This window comes from Pelobates fuscus, chromosome 3, assembly GCF_036172605.1.
Source record: "Pelobates fuscus isolate aPelFus1 chromosome 3, aPelFus1.pri, whole genome shotgun sequence".
NCBI lineage: Eukaryota > Metazoa > Chordata > Amphibia > Anura > Pelobatidae > Pelobates > Pelobates fuscus.
The window spans coordinates 68971292-68992055 of record NC_086319.1 but is presented as its reverse complement, the minus strand read 5'-3'; the positions used below and the strand labels follow the sequence as shown (position 1 = coordinate 68992055).

General features: G+C 35.9%; 1 protein-coding gene across 1 annotated transcript in view; it reads left to right on the top strand.

Moving 5' to 3' along the window:
- Nucleotides 1–20764, top strand: part of LOC134601623 (dynein axonemal heavy chain 3-like) — an 875684-nt gene that overhangs the window by 651480 nt on the left and 203440 nt on the right. The window contains exons 47-51 of the mRNA XM_063446141.1: nucleotides 5914–6096; nucleotides 13345–13483; nucleotides 15795–15985; nucleotides 16428–16523; nucleotides 19574–19765. Of these exons, the coding sequence (XP_063302211.1) occupies nucleotides 5914–6096; nucleotides 13345–13483; nucleotides 15795–15985; nucleotides 16428–16523; nucleotides 19574–19765 (801 nt within the window). The remainder of the gene's footprint in view (nucleotides 1–5913; nucleotides 6097–13344; nucleotides 13484–15794; nucleotides 15986–16427; nucleotides 16524–19573; nucleotides 19766–20764) is intronic.

The following is a 20764-nucleotide window of genomic DNA, read 5'->3' as shown; positions in this document are numbered from 1 at the left end:
GCAGCTGGCCAGCTCTTGCTAGCCAGCTGAAACATTAAAAAAAGTACAATAAATAAATAAAAAGCCTATGTATGTCAACAAGACCTTAATATTTCTAAGGAATGTTTAAAGCCTCTCTACGCTCCCACCTGCCATTCGTCAGGTGGTGGCATATCTACTTAATGTTTAAAACAAGCTACTTGGCAGGACATTAAAATAAATAATAGGGGGTGGAGGGATGACCAGCCACCCCATGCCCCTACCTATGACCAGCAGATGGGGACTATTATAATATAAGGTGGGGGGAACCTAGTCCTCAACCAGTCTTCACTCAGTGTTCTTTTCTTTCGCCCCTAAAATGTCAAATGAAAATCCTTATGCAACTAATAAAACATTTTAAAAAGCCAATTTGCAAGTGAGACATTTACCGAGACTTGTCTGTTAGTGAACTTTGATTGGTTGGCTTACAAGTCAACCAATCACAGTGTTCTTACTCATATTATATAGCGTGGGAAATTTTCCTACATGTAATAGCTAATGCAGTGTGGGAAAGCCTATATCAGGACTTTCTCTGCCATGAGAAATGTCTGAGCCTGTGGCTAGCTCTTGCGGAAAGAAAATGGATTCAATTTATTGCGTCTCTATTTTAAAAAAAAATAAAAATCCATTAGTTTTGCCTTTTTTGGTGGCATGAAGAAAGGGACTATCCTTGCCCCCACTGTTTTTTTCACATGTCCCGGGAGCCTTTCCTGTGGCTAGGCAGCAATGGCTGTACAGTCGCTAATTTTAAACATCAAGTAGAAGTACCGTAACCTGGATATAAGGAGGTTTTAAACCTCAGCTATTGTAATATAGGGGTCTTTCTATTTACTAAATTAGCCTTTTTATGTATTTATTTTTTATTTTTTTATTGTGAAAACTGGCTAGCAAGCGCAGGCGACATGATTAACCATTTTGTCTCTAGCAGCCAGCTATTAAATCCAGACCTTGATTTGAAGCATTCGTGTCTGGATTTCAGTTGTCCGGTGGCGTTCAGTCCAGCTGAAATCCAGACCAAATTCTGGCCAGTTGAGGGCCTAAATTACAAAACTTTAACATTGTTGAATAGAATACACAATGTCTAGATTTAGTAGTCTAAATAGCCTAGTAGGCAGCCAGATGGTTTTTCCATATACGGTATGAGAATATTCAGACTTTAGTAAATAATCCCCCTAGACATCCTGTGTGCATTCAAGGTACTCAGGTTCCCAGATTGTCTGCCATCTTTTTTCTGTTATATCTAAAAACAGTGATGGCTAATCTCGGAAAATTACATTTTCCAATGTAGTCAGTAACCTGGAGGTTACTGACATCTGAGATGCCAGTATGAATATCAACGGCTTAGTCCAGGGCTCAGAATGCCAATTATTAACTGGCAAGTTAAAATTCAGTCCTGATAAGTAGAAATTCACCCTTGGTTAGTGTTTCATGGACTCTTCAGCAGCATAGAATATTAAGCCTGACTATTATCTTGGAACTTAAAATTTTAAAGCCTAGTCTAAGATAAGACATTACATTATGAAGAATGGAAGATCCAGAGAAGTCTCTTATGCTTATCTCATATTGTTTTAAACCCCTTAGGGACATTAGGACATACCATGACATCCTTAATGCTGTCTTAAGGTTAGTGAACGGTTATGGCTATAGTAGGTATATGGAAAGAGTTAGTGGTGTATATATGATTGAGTTAGTGTTAACTACCAAAAATGAATTTAGATTCTAGACATATGAGACATTTAACAGCCAGGACTGATATGTGAATCTATTTTGAGTTCTTATTCTTTAGCTGCACTTGATGTGCAAATATTATTATAGACAAAAATGTGAAAAATGTGTTTTCTTTGAATTTTTTCCCATTTTTAACATTGTATTAATATTTTATATTTTGTTAGGTGTATATATAGGCCCTTTCTGTCCTTTAAAATACAATACATAGTGTGTATTGGTGACTTAAGAGAAACAGTTAAATTACAGTAGAACAAATACGTAGTGCAAATTCTAGGTTTTGTTTTGGTTCAAAAGTTGGACAATTGCCTCTATACCCCAAAGGTTAAACATATATGGATAAACCTAATGCAAAACAATGTACACATCAATTAGGTAATATGCTCCAGAATGAATAAGAACGACAAGGACAATTCTCATAAGATTTTACTTGAAGACCTTTGGCAAATAGTTTGACAACTTATCTACGGTCTTCCAGTCACTGGTCTCAACCTCCAAGAGAGCTGAAATCTCCTGTAATTTGCCTTGGTAAATCTAGGTATTCTTCATAAATTTTCTACTTATTGTTAAATTTAACAATGCGTATTTACATAATGAGTGCTCGCAAGGCTTATTATTTTATAATATCAAATCAGTATAATTATTGTCTGAAAAAATACCCATTCCCATTTTCCCAAGTTCAAATTGTCTAATTGGCTTGGGCACCACTAATTAAATAAATGATATCTTGGCAAAAAGGAACCCACAAAATCCATTTGTGCATTTAATATGTTTATCATTAGTGTTTTGTTTGTGTGGGTGTAATGTACAAAACACACTTTACCTTGTGCTTATATTTTAAGTAGTAACATTGTTCTTGTAACCCGTACAAAGCGTCTTCACAGTCAGTAGTGCTTTGTAAAATGAAATATATAGCATTTTCTTGGTAATTATTCATGACCTGAATAAACATGGGAATTGATCTTAAAGAAAAATTTATCAAGCCGACGTAGCACCAGGCAACACTGCATCTAGGTCAACTGTAAGGATGAGCACAGTAAGATTATGTTTTGTTGCTTGCTGGACTGGAGAGCAATATACTTCTAGACATTCGTTCTACGTAAATCCCAGTTTATTGGTATTATCAAAGTTTAACATGTTTTACAGGAAATCATGAAGTAACACTTCTCTGGGAAAGTTTATTAGCTGTGTCAAATTTTGTGGTGTCCATACTGTGCGGTTAAAAAGCGGCAAAATGTAGAACAAAAACTTAAAAACAACTAAGTTGAAGACAATTAAGTTAATGTGTCCTGTGCTAGCAGATTGACTAAATGAGTCATTAAAAATCTTTACTAAGATCTAATTAAATTTCAAACACTGACATTTCTGGTGAAAAAAAAAAGTGTCATAGTAATTAGTGGAGCATTTCTACGCCTCATAATGCCAAGTAAAGGGGAATATTTATAATTATTGTCCCTGTAGGAAGTATTGCTGGCTACTAGGAATGTCAGAGTATATTTCTGCTAAATGATCTACTGACACAGATTTTACACGTCACAAAATTTTGCTAATGTTGTAAATACATTTTGCCCGTAATTAACACATCTCTATTGATTTTCATTTGTTTTATCCTTTATAATCCCAATTAGATTTCAATCAAAATCAAATAACACGTTTGCTATAGCATGTTTCTAAACTGATTTTTTTTACTAGATAGAAAGTATTGTTAAAGCTGGTTTGTTACTTTTTCTTCTAAAAGGAAATTCATAATTTTCTGGTTAACTATAAAAAAAATAGCAATTAAATGCTTATGTTTTAGAAATAATTGGATGAGAATAAAAGTATAAATAGTACAGAAACATATAAAATTATAACTTTCACGTTCAGAGAACTCTATTATTATATACATCTAGATTCACTAACTGAAATAGGGATCCAAATTGGCATCACAGTGACTCTAAAAACTGTTCGGTAACAGATATAACTGTGCCGTAATGCTAGTTGGTAATGGTTTATGCTTGGAATGCAAGTGCTCGATATGAAACTATACAAAACAGAATTTATGGAACCTTAGCTCTGACAAGTGAAACCCCAGCAGGATCTCCCACTGCACCCTGTTTGTTAGAATACATCAATTTACTGTACAGTAGCCAAATGGCTGGTATCTGTGACTTTCTGGAGCTTTGCATCAGGAACTTGTGCAGCTGCACTCTTCCAGAATAGGTAAAGCATCAGGTCCCTTAAGTCCCACTCTTCTTGCTTCCTCTTTTCCCACCAATGCAGTAACTATGAGATCATACCTAAGTATATGTTATTAACATAGTGTTCGCATAGGAGTTTTGACTTTTCCACCTGGTAACCAAGATTATATATATATATATATATATATATGAAACAGGGGGGGTTATATATATATAATCAGCACTCCCAGGTAGTTCACACATAACTTCTTTGCTTGGAAAAGTGTAAAAAGGATCTTTTTACACTTTTCCAAGCAAAGAAGTTATGTGCGAACTACTTGGGAGTGGTGCCTTTTTTTGTTCTATACATTTAGTGCAATCGAGCACCGGGTCAGAAAAACTGTGAGTAGGAGTGCAAGGTCTTTTCTCTTTTTTATATTTATATTGGTTTTGTTTATATATTTGTATATATATATATATATATATATATATATATATATATATATATGTGTATATATATATATATATATATATATATATATATATATATTAATTTTTTTGGTTCTCTTTACTAATTTGATCTGTGAGTAAAATCATCATTTAGTGGCTCCCCCCTAGCCATCGATCATCTTTTTTAGTATCAATCAACATTTTTTCAGAGCCATGTACAGAACTCCAAATTACAAATAAACTAAACAGTTTTGTGCCTTGTCCATTTTGTTTATGTGGGGATTCTTCCATATAGCGTTTCAGTTTTCCAGGTTTTAGACGAACCTCCGATCGCCTAAAATTTGGATGAATCCCGATTGTAATGCTGCCTTATGTTTCCACATTCATATTCTGTGTCACAGTTTCCACTTTCCTATTCAATACCTCACTCATATCTCTAGCAACTTGTTTATTGACATCAGTGATTTTTCTTTTCCATCTGGATAAGTAAATTACATTGTGAAATACCTTCTACTATTAAACTATTTATCCTTTAATCCAACAAAACACAGACTGTCAGAGATAATCTCCAGTCAATACATTTTTCAAGGTGATGCTTGATGATTTACTCATACTGCACACGTTCCAGATTACATTCCCCATTTTTATATATATATATATATATTTTTTTTCTATAGTTTATATACAGCAATATAATGGAAATATTTTGCAATATCTTATGACCTATGTCATAATGTGTGCAGTATTGAACTTTTTTCTTTATCTGTTTTTTAATATCTGTTTTCATTCTGCAAAATCTGTATGAATATAGATCAATAATCTATATTTAATACATTTATGGGTTATTCATGGAAACTAGAAATTGTTGTGAAATATTATGTTAAGTGTAATGTTGAAATTGGAAAATTACAAATTGGCTGCAGTAGCCTAAAACTTAAAATCCACCTTAAATTCATTTTCAATTCCTGACAGCGAATATCGTGATTAATAACCCAGCAAATGTTTGCACCAATATTTGTATAATTTTCAGTATATAGAGCAAAAATATGGCTTGATACCTCTTTGAAAAGAAATGTCGTCTTTTTGCCTTGAATATTCTAATTGTATCGTAAATGCAAAATATAATTTGTAATAAAAAAATAAAGCTTAGTTACAAAATAAAATATCCAATCAAATAATTCCCCTGGTAAGAGGATTTTTTTTTTTTTATTATTATATATTTATTTGAAACCATAACTATTATAAAAACATTAGCATATTAGAGCTTAAACATTATTTAACATTCACAGATATGTTCTACATTCTAAATAAAGTCACTATGGGGTTTGTTGAATGTCATACCCATACATTAAAATATTAACACATGACAGAAAGGTCATTGGGATTCTGATTCTAAAAAATAAAAAATCTCTGACAGGACCGAATTATTGGCTTGTTACAATTTTCATGTGTTTACATAATTTTATGAGCAGAGAATTTTTTATTCATAGCCTTATTCTGCGCTAATTAAAACTTACAGCATGTGACCTGCCATGTTTAACAAATAACCTTTCCTTTTTAGAATACCGTGCAGTCTCAGTTTAAGGAGAAAATGACCCATCTCTTCAGGCACATGGTTGTTGGTAGAGAAATACAGGATGATGACATGCGTAGTCTTGTTTTTGGTGATTACCTTATATCCAAAAATGCTGAAAAATCAGAGAAAAATTACAATGAAGTTGTGGATATGGATGAACTTAAAAATGTAAGGCTAAATGCTTCTTGATAGATGTTTGCTAATATTTTTTTTTCTTTTCAAATGTTTTATTACAAGTTTTAAATATGATAATAAACCAAACAATAATAATGATAATAATAACATCAAACAAACTAGGAAAAGGGTTAAACATACAAGTACTATTAATCATCCAATAGTTTATAAAATGAAAAATAATTAATAAAAAATTCAAAGAAATTGTACTTTAATAAGTATAACTTTACCATTGGTGGTGCCTTATTTAGCAAACATAATACAGTGCAAAGTAAATTAACAATACAATATAATACAAAGTTTGGTGACCGGCTGGGGGGAAAGAACTAAATATGATATTAAATGATATGTGTGCCAGGGCTGCCATCAGAAATTGTGGGGCCCCTAACATAGCTCAAGGTCTGGGCCCCCCGGGTGCCCGCCTCCAAGCCCCGCCTCCAAATCCCGCCCACAGGAATACACACACACAGACACAAAAGGACACAGACACACACACAGGAAGATACACACATACTAACAGACACAAATACTGAAACAGACATACACACATATAGACACATACACAGATACAGATACACACACACACATACTGACATACAGACACACATACTGACGTACATACATACTCACATACTGACACACACATGCATACTGACATACATACATACTGACATACATACACATAAATACATACTGACATACATACATAATGGCATACATACACATACATACTGATATACATACATACATACACACACAAACACACACACACACACACACACAGATACATACAGACATACTGACATACTGACATACACACACAGACATACATGCATACTGACATACATACTGATAGATATATACATACACACACACACAGACAGACATACACACATACATACAGACATACACACCGACATACATGCATACTGACATACACACAGACATATATACTGACATACACACAGACATACATACATACTGACATACACACAGACATACATACTGACATACACACTGACATACACACAGACATACATACTGACATACACACACACATACACACTGACATACACACAGACATACACACCGACATACACACTGACATACACACACACATACATACTGACATACACACATACATACAGGCATACACACAGACATACATGCATACTGACATACACACAGACATACATACTGACATACACACAGACATACATACTGACATACACACACACATACACACTGACATACACACAGACATACACACACACATACATACTGACATACACACATACATACAGGCATACACACAGACATACATGCATACTGACATACACACAGACATACATACTGACATACACACAGACATACATACTGACATACACACTGACATACACACTGACATACACACAGACATACACACTGACATACACACAGACATGCATACTGACATACACACACACATACATACTGACATACACACAAACATACACACTGACATACACACAGAACTACATACTGACATACACCCACACATACATACTGACATACATATTGACATACTTGCAGACAAATACATACACACACACACTTCATTTATCAGCCACCCTCCTCTTACCTTTAAGTTGCAGGAGGGTGGCTGGGGATGATGGGAGTGGATGCCTCTGGTGTCCTCTGCTCTCCCTCTCCTCCGCTCTCCGCTCTCCCCCCGCACAGAGTAAGCTGGGAGGAAGTGACCGGTCATCACTTCCTCCCAGCAGCCCCTTGCGGTGCAGCCACATTTTTTTTTAAAGGGGCCCGGTCGTGCAATGACACAGCCGCAGCGCTGACCAGGCCCCTGAAGATATAGGGCCCATTGGTTGGCCCTAAATGCTTGGGCCACCTGATGGGCCCCGTTGCAGATGCACCTGCGGCAGTTTCGCTGCTCCACGTGGCCAGGCCAGTGACAACCATTATGGTTGTCACCCCCTGATGGCGGCCCTGATGTGTGCTAATAATATTTGATTATAGCACATGATTTTAATGACATAATTGTACTAAGGTTTTATAAGTTTTGTATACCACCCAATTGCAGGATGAGTGACTAGAATGATAATTTACTGAAGGGTATGGTGGTTTGCTAAGGGTACATTGATGTTGTGGCAGGTTTATGGAATGTATGATCATATACCATAACGAAACCTCCATTATTTTTGCCTAGGTTAAGTGTTTTTTTTTTTGTTTGTTTTTTTTAAAAGGCAATTGGATTCTGTGAGTTTTGAAATTTCTGTTTAGTGAATGAATAAAGTACGTTGGATCTTCTGGATCTTGTAAGCTGTATTTATATATATATATAAATGACATTGCATTTTAAATACATAGATAATAATATGTAATGTTCCACTCTTCTTGGAAGGTTTTTTATGAGATTTTGAAGTGTTTTTGTGAGAATTTGTTTGCCCATAAATCTAGTAGAGCATTTGTGAGGTCAGACACTGATGATGGACGAGAAGGTCTGGCTCACAATCTCTGTTCCAGTTCATCCCACATGTTTTTGATGGGGTTGAGGTCCAAACTCAAACTCACCAAACTCATCTTACCATGTCTTTATGGACCTTGCATTGTACACTGGGGCACAGTCATGCTGGAATAGGAAAAAGCCTTCCCCATACTGTTCCCACAAAGTTGGAAGCATAGCATTGTCAAAATGTCTTGGTATGCTGAAGCATTAATATTTTCCTTCACTAGAAGTAAGGGGCTTTGACAAACAGCTTCATACCATTATCCCTTCTTCACCAAACGTTACAGGTGGCACAATGCGGTCAGATGGACAATGCTGTCAGGCAAGTAATATTCCCCTAGCATCAGACTGCCAAACAGAAGCATGATTTGTTACTCCACAGAACAGGTTTACACTACTCCAGAGTCCAATAGGACTCTTGACATTGTACTTGGTGATGTGAGGCTCGCATGCACCTGCTCGGGCATGGAAATGCATTCCAGGAAGCTCCTGATGTACAGTTTTCATGCTGATATTAATGCCAGTGCCTCAGCACTAGGTGACCTCTGTGACTTTTACGTGACTGAGTAGCTGCTGTTCCTAAATGCTTCCGCTTTCTAATAATGCCACTTACAATGTACAGTGGAATATCTAGTTGGGGTTAAAATTTCATGAACTGACTTATTGTAAAGGTGACAATCACAGTACCAGGCTGAATTTACTTAACTCTTCAGACCCATTTCTTTTACAAATGTTTGTAAACACTGACATGGCTAGGTGCTTTTATACACATGTGACAATGAGTCTGATTTAAATACCTGAATTCAATAATTGAGTGGTGTATTCCAATACTTTTGTCCATATAGTGCATATACATGTATACATATAATACTCAAGATCCAGCGCACTCACTCATCCACTAAACAGCAACTTCAAAGCTCATAGATTGTATTAGTTTTTATAAATTAGTTTTTTTTTTTTTTTTAAACACCTAATCTAGGCAAAAATAATGTGGGTTTAGTTACAGTATATGATCCTACATTGCATAAGCCTGCCACAACATCAATGTACTACAACTTTGGCAGGTCCTACTCTAACAACCTAATGTCCGCTCTTATGAAATTTACCCATGTACTTGGGGGAAAAAAATTAATCTAGGGCTCTCTGCGTGTAATATTGTACGAATTGGCCCCAGCAGCACCCCATTTATGCCTGTAAAGCTGAGTGCAGCTTCCTGGTTTCTTATTATTATTATTATTATTATTATTATTATTATTATTATGTTATTTATATAGCACCATCAAATTCCGCAGCGCTTTACAATGGGTGGACGAACAGACATGTAGTTGTAACCAGACAAGTTGGACACACAGGAACAGAGTGGTTGAGGCCCTGCTCAATGAGCTTACATGCTAGAGGGAGTGGGGTAAAATGACACAAAAAGGTAAGGATAGTATTAGACTAGTGACAGTTGCAGAAGAGGAATCAGTCAGGAGCTATTAACAGTTTAATTGATACGCTTTTATGAAGAAGTGGGTTTTTAACTATTTTTTGAAGGAGTGGAGACTGGGTGAGCATCTAACGGATATATATATCCGTATATATTCATATATATGTTTGGAAGTCTTTTGATTTTTGATTTTGTATAATTTCTTTAAATTGGACATTATACTTGAAAAAAGGCACAAAAAAGTGTACAGAAAAAATTATAATAATTGTAGAGTAGTTATCATTAGGCTGGTGTAAGTAGATTTCATACTTAGTAAATAGTACCTCTTGAGAACTTTCAAAAGAGAAGACCAGATGCTATAGTAAATCAAAATGCAAAATTCAACATTTTCTGCCATTTTTCTGAATTATTTGCTGAAAAAAAGCAAAGTAATCTAAAACATATAAAACTAACAAAAAATATTCTATGCAAAGTGGAGGTTATTTTTAATTAAAATTATTCCAGTCTTCTAAATGCCAGTGCGTGGAAGCCAAAGTGAAATTCAGTCAATACAACACAGCCAAATATTATGATATAGAAACATGGGTTTTTGTTATCAATTATGTTTACTGTGAAATGAAATGCCTCATAGACTTGATTTTAAATACTGTATTGCTATAATAAAAAATATGTTGTAGCAAATCAATTCCTCATTATATAAAATATTTGAATTGTTGCATTATCAAAGAAACATATTTTAGAAGATATCAAGAAATATATTTTGACAGATTGATTTTGTTGCTTATTTTTTATCATCTTCATTTTCCTAAAAGAATGAAGTAGCCATCGCTATAAATATCAGATCTCTTCTGCCCTTTAGCAATAAACACAGCCAAAAAAAGCAGATTTTTGTGTTCAATGCAACTGATAGATGATACGCATTTCATTGTTCTAGATACGCAAGTGCCAAAAGAAAGAAATATTCCTTATTTTGTATTCTTCAATAGATAATTAATAAAGTAAAATGTATATTTATTTCTGAGACAAGTTTTCAAAATTGCAGAAACAAAATGTATTAACTGGGAAATAACATGTCCATGGTGACTTGTAACTATGTATTTGGATAATAGAATCAGAATATATTAGATATTCTTCTTCATAAAATATAGTATTGCTAATTTTATTACCTGTTCAACCTTACTAGAGCTATCTGAAGATCAGAAGGGCTTCACCCAGTGCAATCACACAAGTTAACACAACACATGCAATAGGTTTTAGTTATTCAAGAGTTTTTTTTAGTTTGAGCTATGGGTTTATCATAGAAGTGTTAAATAACATGTTTCATCTTTATTTAACATCTTCATGAAGAAACTAAAAGGTACACTCCAAACCCCCTAAGCAACTTTAGCCTGCTGAAAAGCTTTATGTGTGAGGGGTGTGCCTTCTTTTCTCAGTTTGGAAAAAGTGCATATTTCAATAGAAATTGACACTTTTCTAAACTATACTGGTTACACCCCCCTGACTTTTCAAACAGACGACAGGTAATGTTACTTCCTGGTTTGGTTAGCTTATTTGCACTGAACTCATGAACCCGCAATTGCCCAGAGCACATGCCTTGAAAAGACTTTGCATTGAACTGCATTGAGTAGTCTGTGATTGAATAGTCACAGAGAGCCTGGGCACTGTTAGAATAGGAGGACTTGCAAAGGCATCAGACAAGAGATCTGCAGTTTTTGCCAGCTCTTTTTAGATATAACTCCAATGAAAAAACGCATAATTAAACGCATGCATGTTTTCAATTTAAGTATATCTACTAAATAGTGATTTTTATGCATTTTGTATTTAGGCACTGAAGTGTCCCTTTAATGTTTGATATACCTTAGGACTTTAGTTTCAGGTTCGCCTCAGTAGCAAACACCTACTTAAAATTCTACTTTTCTCCTTTTTGACATTCTTAATTTGTTGAAGTAATCTGGTGAGTTGATTACTAAACAAAGCAAGATCTAGGAACTTCTAATTAAATGTCATTATACAAAGACATACAAAACTACAACCCCATTCTTAATTTGGAGAACATACCTGTCTAAAGTATAGAAAAAAATAAGATACAGTATTCTACAACCTTTTAGCATTACAATATAATCCAAAGATCCATATTTAATAATTAACTATATGAACCAACAACTTTAATTACCCCCAACAAGAAGTATTAAAAGCCATATCTGAATAAATATTATTGTAAAATAACAAAAATGATTCAGACATTCCCGGGTGACTCATAATACAGATTCAATCAATGCATAATACAAGCAGCAACGTTTCGACCTCCAACTGAGGTATTTTTCAAGTTAGCACCACAGTGAATGAATACTTTATAGGGAACAAACTAAATACATGTTGAAACCAAATAACTGTTCTTTCTCAATTAGCTAAAATTGCAGCCAGGGCCTCAGGGGGCATCTGCGTCCGAATTCGTGATGATGCCATATCATCAATAAATAATATAACTAGATGTGGCAAAAAGTAAAGTCCAGGGTGCGCTGATGTCAGACACAACCGCATTAGAAAGAAGTAATATTGCATAAATATTATGACAAAAATATAAAAATGTATTTCAAAATTAATTTACTTTTTTTCTGATCTCTAATTTTCGTAAAATGTTATACACACACAACATTTCTAATACCACCACCTCTCATCATTAGCTCTCGAATACCCCCTCACCTAACAACCTAGGCCTAACCCCCCTCAACTCAGTAGGAACCTTAATTCTATTGACCTCCAGCAGCTATTAGCTGATATTGATTCACAACTACTATCCATCCCTTCCTTCTCCTGTCCCTCACTAGCCATCTCTACATATAACACTACCCTTGCCTCTGCCTTGAACACTGCAGCCCCGCTCCAAACAGGCACCTTGAGGAGGACACGCTCACAAAATCAATAATACTAAATCAACATGCTTCCTGTAAAGATGCTCCATTTGTGCTGAACGCTGCTAGAGGAAGTCTCACACCCATTACTCTCTCCTCCAGCTCTTCTTCACTCCCACCTTATTTGATTGCTATTTCCTATAGACTGTAAGCTTGTCTGAGCAGGGTCCTCTTCAACATATTGTTCCTGTAAGTTTTCTTGTAATTGTCCTATTTATAGTTAAATCCCCCCTCTTATAATATTGTAAAGCGCTGCGGAATATGTTGACGCTATATAAATGGCAATAATAATAATAAAAAATAAAATAAAGTGAAATTCTTATGAAAATGCATTTTTGTTTATTGTTATTTACAAGTTATTCCTCTACTGACATGTTCGTGGGTCTCTTTCTTTGCAGTGCATACAGCATTGCTTGCAGCAATTCAATGCTAATAGTAAAACTCCCATGGATCTGGTAATGTTTCAATTTGCCATTGAACATATTTCTCGAATAAGCAGAATTCTGAAACTTCCTTGTGGGCATGCTTTGCTTATTGGTAAGAGTTCATGCAAGTTACTGTCAAATGTATCTTTTGAACATTTACAACTTGTTTAGATTTGATATATTTTTGTAGATGGTATGAAACACAAGCCTAAGTTGGTGTGGATTGAGTTTAACTTTTATGTTGAAAGAAAAAAAAATATTCAGTACTTTGTGCTATTGCACACTAGACAACAAGGAAGAAGTTATGATAAGCTAAGCTGCAGAAACATAAAAAATAAAGAAACTTTAGGACAAAACACTGATGATGTCCACAAATTCCCAGCCATTTTCCCAAAGCTTTTCTATCTTGAACCAAGTTAGACCGTTTGGATGTCTTCATTTCGAAATGCTGTATTTAGTCAACAAATGTCAATGTTTGCAAATAGCATTACATATCAAATAGCAATGACCATGTATCATAACGCATTTTGGTATGTTATTTTATTTTTATATCATTTATATAACTGTGTCTTGATGGTCTGGATTTCTCTATCCACACATTAGTCATATATGTGACATAGCTCGAAAGAAGATAAGGTAAAAAGTGTGTAACGTAAGTAATTAAGTTGTCTTTATACAATATAGTCAGTAAAATTCAGTTCTTGCCTAGATGGCAAGTAGTCTCCAAAGATGAGAAATATAAAATTGAGAAGAGAGTGTTGGTGGTTTCTGATCTAAATTCACATAAACATCAACTAAGAACAATTGAGGGCACACTTGAAACTAGCAATAATGGTGGGAACATTGGAAAAGGAAATCATTTTGAAGAAGAAAACAATCCTAGGGTCGTTTGTATATGTGTGTTGCACATCTGTAGCAGTATGTGTATCTCTGTGTATGTTGTGTGTTTGTGTAGAGTGTGTGCTATAGTGTATGTATGTAACAGTGTGGGGAGCAACATGTGCAGTAATTTGTCTAGAAGTGTGTACGGTGTGGCTAGCAGTGTGTGTGTGTGTGTGTGTGTGTGTGTGTGTGTGTCTGTGTGTATGACAGTTTGGGTATTAGTTTGTGTAGCAGTATATACAATAGTGTGTGTGCAGTAGTGAGTTTTGTGCCAATGTGAGGGGCAACATATGCACTAGTTTATGGGGCAGTGTGTACAGCGTGTGTGTGTAACAGTGTGGGTAACAGCATGTGTAGTAGTTTCTATAGCAGTATATACAAGAGTGTGTGTAGTAGTGTGTGTGTCTTTATAGTGTAGGAAGCAGTATGATTGTGTATTGTGTGGGTAGCTGAGCTGTGTGTGTACTATGTGGGTAGCTTACATTGTCTGTATAGTGTGGGTAGGTGAGCTGTGTGTGTATAGTGTGGGTAGCTGAGTTGTGTGTGTACCATGTCGGTAGCTTTCATTGTGTGTATAGTGTGGGTAGCTGAGCTGTGTGTGTACCATGTGGGGAGCTAACATTGTGTGTATAGTTTGGGTTGCTGAGCTGTGTGTGTATAGTGTAGGTAGCTGAGCTGTGTGTGAATAGTGTGGGTTGCTTACATTGTGTGTATAGTGTGGGTAGCTTAGCTGTGTGTGTATAGTGTGGGTAGCTTACATTGTGTGTATAGTGTGGGTAGCAGCTGTGTGTATAGTGTGAGTAGCTGAACTGTGTGTGTATAGTGTGGGTAACTGAGCTGTGGGTGTACCTGTTATTTTAGTATTCCTCCTTGACCTGGCCAGTCTTCTCCCTCCTACAGATCACACACATCAGGTTAAATATAGTGATCCCAGAGTGTTGGAGCCAACAGACACTAGGCAGGATGTAGGGAGGGGGACTTTAACATGCAGAGTAAGTGCCCCTTACATGACAGGTGCTTGTCAGCAGGTCCGTACTCTGCCTGATGGACAATCCAGCCTAAGTGTTTCCCCTCAAAGCACTTATCATGAGTGGCAGTTGGGGAATAAATAATTAAAGAGTGGGGTGTAGATATGATTGGACATAAGATTTCCCACTCCCCAAAAATTTCAATTTCCCTCCCAAGTGGCTAAGAGTCCCAGCATTTCATCCTTCGACCCAGGCAGCACAATGTCTTGGGCTGGCCCTGCCACTAAGCTAACCAAACCAGGAAGTAACAATACTGATTGTCTGATTGACAGCCAGGGTTGTGTAACAAGATTTATTTATTAAAAAATTGCCACTTTCTATTAACATCACCACTTTTTGTAAAATTAAAAAAGCACTGAATAAATGTTATTCTAAACAAAAAAAATAACATGTTTCTAGAAAATGATGAAATAGGGAAGCCTAAAACAAAATCGCACTTTCTATGCCAGAGGCAGGGTTAAAATGTTTTCGTGAAATATTTTTCATAACTTTCTCTCCTTGGCATGTCTTTAGGGATTGAAGGAACTGGTCGACAGTCTGCAACAAAGCTTGCCACATTCATGGCAGAATATGAGCTATATCAAGTTAGTATTCAGAAATCATACACGGTTAGCGAATGGAGAGAGGATGTGAAAACAGTTTTGAAAGCTGCAGGACAAAATGGGACTCCAACTGTGTTTCTGTTTGCTGATCATCAAATAAAGGTACAGAAAAACACAGATAAGACCAAACCAGAAAAACAAAATCTGAGATCATGCTAGTTAATGTGTGAATATTACATCGACAGCACAAATCACCAGTAATTCCGAGGTATGATAATGGCCGCTCATAACACAGTGATGTGTTGCTGTAGAAATGTAATATTAATACTGGAAATGCTTCTCGGTAAATTGCTTGTGTCTGTTTCCCAAAACGCACACCATGATGAGAATGATAGTTCTTTCATGAACGCTCATTAAAAGAAATGAAGAAAGATGGGGGTCTCAAACTGGAAATCTTTTCTGTATCACTGCGCTGAGCAAAAAAAAAATAAATGAAAGAAATAAATGAATAGTGAAAGGTTTGGGTTGATTTCCCATCTTCTTTTTTGTGTCTTTTATTATTTGAATTGTAAATTAACATTTTTTTTTTCCTCACATGCAATAGGATGAGTCATTTTTGGAAGACATCAACATGATCCTGAGCACTGGTGAAGTTCCTACCCTGTTTAATAATGAAGAAAAACTGGAAGTCATCGAAAAGGTCATCTTTCTTTTATTGTGTTCCAGTCAGAGGTGCTTACAGGCAGAGAGGGAGGAGGGTAACGCAATGATTGCAGAATAAAATCAGCCCTGGGATAGTTTAGCATTCCTATTAACCCATTGTGCACTGTTCAATATCGAACTACATTTCTATTCAACAAGTAGATTAGGAACCATCACCTGCTCTTAAAATTATACCAATGAAGAAAAACATTGAAAATAGCAGAAAACATTTTTTATGTCATGTATCATTTTCTTTTATTTGTAAATTAAAGATTTAGCTTTCTTTAAATAGAAACACCATGTCCCCCCCCCCAAAAAAATGACTATTTAGAAGGCATAAATAAATGTCTGTATTTAGTTATGCAATATTTTTAATTGTGTATTTCTAGAAAGAGCTGTTGATGTCTTTGTCTGCAGCCTTTGCAAGCTCCTCCCTTATTCCCCAGCCCAGACTTTCTGTCGCTGTTCAATCACAGACTTCCCAATGCTGCTCAATGAGAAGTCTTTACAAGGCAGGTGCTCTGAGCAATTGCCTACCACTTGAGTTTAGCACCACTGAGCTAAACATACCAGGAAGAAGCAGGACCAAATATCAGATTGACAGCCATGAAGGTGTAACAAGGGTAATTTATGAAAGTATGAATTGCTGTTGAAATCTAAATGTTTGTAAAATTATAACAGAGGATGCACTCTTCACACATAAAGTGTTTCAGCAAGCTAGAATACTTTAGGTGTTTAGAGTGTCCCTTAAGTTAAAACCCCACCCAGCTCTGTTCCAGCACAATCAGGGTTCAGATTCTATTGAGGAGAAAGAGAAACATTATTTGTGTTTATTGTCCTCTCCCTCTGCTAAATGACAGGTGCAAAGGGTAGAGTTTATAACAATGATTGACAGGGAGCCGAGATAGTGCACATGGCTGTGCATTCTGTTTAAAGGGGGTGGGACCATAACTAGATGCCACATTGGATCCTCAATGGAGCGTCCTGTTAGAAGCAGACTTACCCTCAGGATGCTGCTCGGACATGCTACTACTCCTGGCAGGGCCAGACTGAGACAAAGGTACAGCAGCCCAATAGGAGAGGTTGGACATGTCAATACATAGTGGTTCAGTGAACTGCATTGCACCTCCATTGGGTGCTGTTGCGGGCTCCAGCACTTACAGTGTTAGAACATTGCAGGGAGAGTTACTCATGGTCTGCACCTAGAGTAGTTGCAGACAAGTGGGCAGATGCTGCCAACACCCACGGAGAGAGAGAGAGAGAGAGAGAGAGAGAGAGAGAGAGAGAGAGAGAGAGAGAGAGAGAGAGAGAGAGAGAGAGAGAGAGAGAGAGAGAGAGAGAGAGAGAGAGAGAGAGAGAGAGAGAGAGAGAGAGAGAGAGAGAGAGAGAGAGAGAGAGAGAGAGAGAGAGAGAGAGAGAGAGAGAGAGAGAGAGAGAGAGAGAGAGAGAGAGAGAGAGAGAGAGAGAGAGAGAGAGAGAGAGAGAGAGAGAGAGAGAGAGAGAGAGAGAGAGAGAGAGAGAGAGAGCTTTGAATGTGAGCAGCATTTTCAATGCTGGTATAATAGGCTGCGCAAATGGTTATTTAATTTGGCATGCTCGGTTCGTTCAGAGGTTCCTGATCAACTTGAGGATCGGGTAAGTGTCATTAGAGAGTGTGTGTCTGAGAGTAAAGATGTGTGTGTATACTTGTGTGTGAGAGTGTGAATGCTCACATCAGAAAGTAGGAATCAGTGGCCCCATGTGTAAAGACATTTAGACCAGTGGACTTCAGCTCTCAGGTAAATTGAGTTTTAGAACCCTTTTCAAAACCATTGAAAGCAAATGTCTAGGTAGAGTAATTCTCTGCTTACTGATGTGCCACTCAAACAATGAAATAAGTATCCTTCTTAACCAGGATAAGTTCATTTGTTTAATGAATGTATATATTGTAAACACTGTACCTGGTATTTATGGTTTAAAGGGACATTCTAAACACCACAACCACTATAGTTAATTGTTGGGACTAAAGAGACATATCTATGGCTACTGTCTCCTCAGCTTAGTATTTTAACAAAAAAAAACAGGACTCCACAACACCTGAATCCTGGCCCTTCAGTAGCCACATGGATAATGTGGACATTACATTTCCACATTATGCATTTTTATTTGTTTGACCTTGAATGGCAGTTATAGTCTGAAGAAACTGGGCTACATCACCATGTTGTTGACTAATGGCCATCATCCCAGGAGCTTTGCTTGTGGTATACAATAAGACACATATGTCACTGTTTTTTTTAAATTTAATCATTACATATTACTTTTTTGGGACTTTTATGAAAAGACTAGCATGATCTGAGTGAGAAACGCACCAGCCATGAACACATATATTAATAGTACATTTTTTTTTTTATATAATTACTCATAGTACTGCCAATTACACATTTCCAAGGGAAACAAAGAACTAACATATTTGTTTTTTTTTATGTTTTCAAAATAACTGCATTTCAGATTGCTTTCATTCTCTCAACCTTATTTAGTCAAGATGTGAATGTAGCACATGCACAAATAAATATAGCTGCTTTCACCGTCACATTCTAAGAGCCAGGTAAACTACACAGCCAACGAGAATACAATCAATGTAAATAATTCTAAGTAACTTTTTCCAATATGTATTTTAAAAAGGTTTTTCCTGTACTTGGCATCACTCTCTCACCACTTTCTGATGAAACTAGGTCAGTAATGTACTTTTTCAAAATAATTATCAATGATTCATTCTGTTAACTATTTGTTCCTTGCAAAATTGTAATGGTTACTATCACAGTGCAGAGTTAGAGAGTGACATTGATATTGACCAACTGGGAAATTATGTGGTTGGGTTGATGTCAACAAAAATTTGCAATTTTTACCGTTATAAAAAGTATTTTTGAAAGAAACATTATATTTGAGGATAGTCCTTGTCATTTTAACAGTGACTGAGAGCATTTTGCCCTCTAGCGATAACACTATCTTACCTTTTGTCTTGTATGCGATACTTGCAAGAGTTTCAAATCTATACATTTTTTCTTGTAGATGTGTCAGCTATTGCCAGCTAATGAATTACATACTGAAGATACTCAGTCTGACTTGTACAGTAAATTTAGGAGTCGTGTCAGGAGAAACTTGCACGTTGTACTGGCATTCAGCCCTACCGGAGAAGCATTTCAGCACCATCTTCGTAGTTTTCCAGCGCTGGTCAACTGCTGTACGATTGATTGGTTTAAGGTGATTGACATTAAATTTTCAGAATAGAATTGAGTTTTATATATATTTTCTTGATCATTATTTGGATACATATCCTGAGCCAATCTGTGAATTAAACAGACTTCATACACCATTTTTGTTTTAAAAAAAGTTTTGTTCAAGCAAAAAAAAAAAAAGTATATGGGAACTAAAAACTGTCATGATACGCGTTACATCTCACTGTTTCTGTAAAAGTCTGAATCTGAGTCTGAATCTGAGATTATGATGAGGACATTATAAAATTACAAACAACAAGTCATAAACTGAATAGTGGTACTAAACCTATAGTGCCTCCATCAATAATTTATTTTCACTCTTTTTTTATGATTTTGTTTGTGGAACCATGCCTAGCCTTAAAGTATCCCTCAATTGTTTATTCATTACATATATTGACACAGATGTGTACAATGTGTGCAACTCTAATATAATAAAAATAAAAAAACAAACAAATACGAACAAAGATATTATTAAAAGTTATCACCAACATAGCCAACAGTACTACATACACTGGCAAACATGGCTTGACTGACAAAGGAAGAATCATATCATGCAACAGATTTCGAAAGGTTTAATTGTGTTTGCAGTCTGAAGGGTTAACACAGTAAAGGAGTTTAAGCATGCGTGGGATAGGCATAAGGCTATCCTAATGCCCAGTCTCTAGGTTTTAAAAGCTCCCTTACAGTAATATGGGGGTCTTATTGACCCACATAGACTTTTAATTATTATTTAATTATATATTTTATTTCAGTATTTTTTTTTTAATTAAGGTATATGCATGATATACAAGCAAGACAATATAGGAATTGACATTTATAAACAATTATAAATGTGGTACAATACGCAAAAGTGGATGTGTTAAAGCAACTGTACAGAGATGACTAGATATAGTATAGTAATTATGTAAGATTTTACAGAACAACATTAGTATGAGATATGATATTAATTAATAAGACTTTGATGAAGACCGATGCAAAAAAAATG